The sequence below is a fragment of the Medicago truncatula genome, chromosome 3 (assembly GCF_003473485.1).
Source record: "Medicago truncatula cultivar Jemalong A17 chromosome 3, MtrunA17r5.0-ANR, whole genome shotgun sequence".
NCBI classification, from domain to species: domain Eukaryota; kingdom Viridiplantae; phylum Streptophyta; class Magnoliopsida; order Fabales; family Fabaceae; genus Medicago; species Medicago truncatula.
In genome coordinates this window covers 23629451-23635733 of record NC_053044.1, presented here as the reverse complement: position 1 = coordinate 23635733, position 6283 = coordinate 23629451, and the positions used below count along the sequence as shown (strand labels likewise).

The window sequence follows — 6283 nt, the reverse complement described above, 5'->3', positions numbered from 1 at the left end:
GATCTCTCAGTAGTGAATGAAACCCTCACAACAAAAAGTTCAAAGGTATGAAAGGTCGTGTATAAGCGTTTGCAATGCCAAAGGCATCGACGCGGTTGTGATCCTTTCAATCTTATCGAACCTTAAATCACAAGAGTAGGGATATTCACAGCGGGAGAACAGGTGATGAGGCAACGACAGAAATGGAAAGGAACAAAGGTTGAAGATGACTGAAACCCTAGCAGAGCCAAAACCCTAGCTTGCTACTATTTGGGTAATGTTCCTTCTTTAATAGATTAAAAGCTTTGTTAATCTTCTCTCTATCCAAATAAAAAAGGCAAGATAAATGTTTGACACGATCCATCACTTCCATGATATTTGCCAATTTATCATTCCTTCGTTCTTCCCCTACATGATGAGTTACACAACAAGAAATTTACCACCATTTTCCCTTCCCACCCCAAAGCGCTCCAATCCAACCATTCCAAAACCAACTTCAATTTTCCTTAGTTTTTATAACTCAGAAACAAATGACTTACCGTTTCACTATCATTAAAGTACAATGCACAACATTGTTGATGCACATCATTAATCACCTTTGTTCAACTCTAGTTGGAATCCTCTTGCACTAATCTCCATCCAAATATACAAAAAATTTAAGGCACCCATGTACTTCATAAGCGTTTTTGAATGAATATCATCATATTATTATAATACCTTTGTTTAATTTATATTATTGATGTAAACGTTATTAGTATTAACTTATGAATTCATGTGTCCCCGTTAGCTTACCTCAACTGGTAAGTACAATAAGGTTCGGGATTCGAACTCCAGATACCAAAAAAAAAAAAAAAACTTATAATTCATGTACATAAAATGCTTGTGCTATCCATGATAAGCATCCAACATACTTCTTAAGGTGTGTTTGTTTCAAGTTTACCAAATTTATTCCTAGGAATAACATTCCTTGGAATATAAAGATGGGAATTTTATTCCAAAGAATTTAGGAAAAATATGTTTGATTAGCTTTATAATATTCCTAAGAACCATAAAAATAGGGATTATAATAGGTAAACTATTTATGAATTTATTCCCATCTCCATGGGAACTTTATTCCCACCCTTTTCCTTGGGAATTTTTTTTTATTTCCAAGAACATTTTATACCCGGGAATAAAATTTAGTAAATTTATAACAAACATAGGCATATACATTCCAATCATTTTATTCCCAGAAATCAACAATTATAACTTGAAACAAACACACCCTTAGAGTTTCCAACTCCATATACCCTGCCATTCACCTTGATGATGAGTGGTAATTTTTTCTATTTTTTTTTTTTTTGAAAAGGAGTGGTTACTTGTGAGTCCGTCCATCACATTCATTTGATTATTTTATTTAATAAATATAAGAATATTAATTATTAATTGTGTATCGGTGACTGTGAACCAAATTTTTATACGGTCCACTTTGGAATGCCACCATTAACAAAGACCCAAATTATATAACTCCAAATTTGTGACAAGGCAAATACTACTACTTTACTTTTATTTAAGAATTAAAATCCAAAATAGTCAAAACAAATCAAGAAAAGCACCCATTCATTCAAATTTAATAATTTATGGATGGTAAATTGGTAGCCATTCTGTCCACCACAAGGTGATTAAGCAGATGATTACAGGGAAAACGAGATCTCTTATATGTATCCAAGAAAATCACAATTCAAAGAAAAAGGGTATTTGAGTTTTCTCTCATATTCTCTATAAGTATACAAACATGCAAAATTTGAGAGAAAAATGTATGCAATCTTGGCAATTGAATGGAGGATTGGACAATTTCCACACCACACAATTTATTTTCATTAAAATATTTACCTCGAAATATAATCAGTTTGATCAAATTAGATGAATGAGTCTTCGTGAGCTTAGCTCAGTTGATATGGATAATACATAATATATACAAGGTAATCCCGGCCACCACAAAAAAAAAAAATAGATGAATGAAATATGTAACTATGTAAATGTGTGACAACATGAAATCCATTTCTTTTTGTATGTACAAAGAATAAGAGAATGTAATAACCATTTAATTTTCCTATATAGTACAATACAAATTCTCAAATTCCCTATTTTTTTTCTTTCAATGAAATGAAAAAGCAAGATTGACCCAATAAGCCAATACTTATCTTCATCAACTTCATATACCTAAACTAATCTAATTCAAGCTCAATCAGCTTCAGGGATGCTCTGAAGTGCTGGTCTCCAAGATCTTTGAAGTGATTCGTAGCCATTACTATGGTTCATCAATTGGGCTAAAACTTGTTCCACTCTCAACTCTTTTATGTCCACTTTGCTTAACAACTCTTCTAACTGCTTCTTTGTAATCTTGATCTTCACCTCAGTCGTTGCTTTGGCACCGGTGTAGTTGCTTTTGGCCGGAGAGTCACCTTCTGATGCCTGAAAATCCCAATCATCCTCGTCGTCCGTCGCGTATTTTTGATGCTTCATGCAGTTTCCCATTTTTGGTTTTGCAAATAGTTTTTTTTTATTTGCAACTTTTTTAATTGAGTGTTGCTTAGGTTTTGCAAAGAGAGAGAGAGAGAGGGAGATTTCTTTTAAAGATTGAAGAGAGTTGGGTGATATATAGGAGAGACAAAAATGAAGATGCATGGAATGGAGAATGAGTCAGAGTTGAATATTTTATTTTCTTAGGTGGAAAGTAGTGGAGAAAGTGGAGCCCATGCTAGAGGTGGTAGCTGTTCTTTGGTTATTGTCTAATGATAATGATAGTCAAATAATTTTAGTCCAAAAACTTTAGATAAATCCTACTAATAAACTCACCACGGCAAAGCTAGTAGTTATGTAATATGCACAAATTGATCATAGTATGTATACTAGTTTGTACAAAATTGATTCTATAGGATCTGGTTGAACAAAAAACCAATTACATAGGATTTAATCATAAGGGTCATGCTAACATATGATATTAGGGCATATGTGAAGGTTTCCACGAAGAGCAGATATTTATTATGAAATATTAAATTTCAATCTTATGATAAATAAATTAACACAATTTCTAACATATAATTTCTATCCTTAATACTTTAACATATACTCTTAAAGCATATGTTAGCATTTCTCTAATCCTGTTTCATATATTATGTTTAATTATTCATTTATTCGATGTTCGATTAAGAGATAAGTAATGATAAGAGATTGTTCGAGTTGGGATTTGAACTTTATTATTCCTTTCTTACCGTACTCACATTTTCAAGAGTTTTTAAGGTTAGAATTTATGAAGGTAGGGCAGCAGCCGATATAGTAGTGGAATGGTGTGAAAAGGGTTTAATTAGGAATCTCAAGACACAAGAGTAGTTATGTGTGAACACAAACTAGTGAAAGGGATCTTTGAGTGTAGATGTTGTTTGGTCATTACTCATTCATAATCACGTGCACATGCCTCACCCAAAAACAATGTGCTTAATTTTGTTGGATGACATTTACCATCTATTAGTTATTAATTAAAAGAAGAAAAAAAAAAACATATTAAAGCAACACAAACTCATACAAATATATTTTAACATACTCTTTATTACATGAAGATGAGAGGGTCTTTTATCAACTGGATCAAAATCACTGGCAAATATTAAATCTCTTATTTTAGTGACTGACATGCTTGATTTTATTCCCTTATTTCATTCCTAAATTGTGGCTACTCATCTTCATCCTCTAACGCATTCCCATGGACCCAGGCAATTTTTTCCACCCCCTCTCTCATCGACAAAACAAAGGATTATCAATCGATGACGTTTAGGACTGAAAGATCGAAAGTGGTTGAGAAAGGAAACCTTAACGATGTGAATCTCTTTTCCGATGAGATGAGAAGATCAGACGACGTCTCTTATTTCGTCGTTGATGTTCCAATAGTCGAATTTTGTCGTTGGTGTTCCCATAGCCGATGTTTTCCGTCGGTGTTCCTATTCGCCGATGATTCTGATCATCGAAAAAATATTGATTTCATGGTTGCACTTAATTTTGGATATGGGTTTTGATGTTCTTGAATAATTTATCATTACTTTTTTAATTGAATTTTTCATGTAATTTGTGGTTATAATAATGGAAAAGAAACTAGAACTTAAAAAAAGTTGTACTCTACAATAATTGTATTCATGGTAATGTTGGCCGTCGATTACAATAATATGTGCTCCCTAATCATCATCACCACCTAATTATGTACGGACCATATGATATTTTTTTCTTTCTTTCTTGAGGAGATAGTGTTCTTGTTTTCAATACTTACAAACTAGGTAGGCCTTCATAAAACTAAGAGGGGTAATGATTTGTCTTTGAATAATTGGGTAGTAGTGACTTTCATTGACCACTAGATGTAGTAAAGGATGGCAAGTGAGAGTTTTTTTAGAGTAAATAGTCAATTATCCCCTGAAATTATAAGTTTCGTCAATTATTCTCTGAAATTAACAAAACTTCAATTACCCCCCTGAAATTGCACAACGTTGATCAATTTACCCCCTCCGTCAAATTTTTCTGTTAGTTAACATGACATTTTCCAAATACCTCACTGAAATTTTGTACTTATGTGCAAAATGCCCCCTGAATTTGAAAATTTATATATTTTTTTCTTATCCTTAAAAGTGACTGCATTATCACTGAATTGTAAAGCATATTAGCTAAGTTTTGACGGTATACAACCATATATGTTTCTTTAAACGATCAAACAATCTTAGAAAAAAAAAAACACTGATATATAGTTAGAAAAAAAAAACACTGATATATAGTTAATTTAATGTGATGGGAACTAATGGCTATTATGTTATATCGTGCTTTTGAAAATGGTGGGTGAGTCCAAGTTGGCTCCCTCAACCAAGCAGACAAACTCAACTCCATTCCCAATTTGCTCTTGTCAGGGCAGTCCCTACTAGTTGCCACTACAAAGTTTACCCTACCATCCAAAATTATCATGTAGATTTGCTTTTAAGCAAAAGAAAGAAAAATTATAATATTGCACAAATATGTGTGTCTATATATATATATAGAGAGAGAAATAAAAGTTCATAATGCTCTCCTCTAAAAATATTTTTAAATACAGACCCATGAATTTCGTTTAAATTGATTGTCCACAACTTGATTGACTATTGATCTGCATATTAAGTGGCATCAATCACTTTATTATACGTGCAGTTATTCGGTATGAAAATATTGTGCGCATGTTTATCACTTTTTCCTCAACATGTTTTCCTAGCTTTTATTAAATTTGTTAAATTTTGACCTTTATCTTACCAACCGTACACTCAATATGACTGGATAGTTACTTACCAAGTCTCATGGTGTAATATATAGGGTAACTTTTGTTGACTCAATTGGAGTTTGTTTAAATACCTTTTTCCTGTTTTAAAATACATATTGCCGTCGACCATTTTACATATATCAATACACAATTTTATCTGTTAATATTTTTAATTATTTAAAGTAACACCTATAAAAATTAAATTTTTGAATACATTTATCGAGAGAAATCGAACAACATCTTACAAATTAACATTTGTATCTATATATTGTTAAAATATACGGTAAAAATAAATCATATGAATATGCATATTGCAAAAATGCGACATGTTTTTGGAACGGAGGTAGTATATCATTTGATCAAACTTACTTACATTGTTTCTTTTCATTTTTTTTTTTACAAAATTTATAATATATATGTGTATTTTACTTTCTATTTTCAATAATATGGAGGGTGAAATATGTTTGGTATGAACGTCCATCGTTTGACTCATAGGGGAGATTGACGTTCAATCGGCAGCAGTTAACGAACGACGATGTGAGGAGCATGTTCTCGATATTTGGTCAACACAACATGTTCCCGAGGATTGAGATCGATGCTACATTGTTGAGATCGCCTTAAGATATTTTCAAGAGTTTGATTATGCCAGATGATTAAGTTTAGGTAGTATTATTATGTTGTGCCATTATTTTGTTGGATTTTAGTTTAACTCTTGTTAGCTTTTTGAAGATGTTGGCATTGAAGTGTGTGATAGTTAGCGTAAAGGTTTGCAAGTCTCTTTCAAAACTCACAAGAATGAAGAGAACACAACATGTATTCTGCCGAATCAACTATATAAGTTTTCACATCGAATTCCTTCGTATAGGATGAGTGTAAGAAAAGGGAATGCATTTCTAAGATGTTGTTTGTGTTTGATCATGCCCCTTTGTCAATTAAAACTTGTTAGTTGACAGAGCAGTAGGATTAAGTTCAAAATAATATATTGAAATGCAATCCTTTTTG

The 6283-nt window shown here is 32.2% G+C and overlaps 1 protein-coding gene across 1 annotated transcript; it reads right to left on the bottom strand.

Moving 5' to 3' along the window:
* Nucleotides 1-1994: 1994 nt before the first annotated feature.
* Nucleotides 1995-2603, bottom strand: LOC11424619 (uncharacterized). Its single transcript, XM_003600039.4, has one exon. It carries the CDS (start codon nucleotides 2494-2496, stop codon nucleotides 2203-2205), a length of 294 nt encoding a protein of 97 aa, XP_003600087.1. The 5' UTR covers nucleotides 2497-2603; the 3' UTR covers nucleotides 1995-2202.
* Between the last annotated feature and the right edge of the window lie 3680 nt (nucleotides 2604-6283).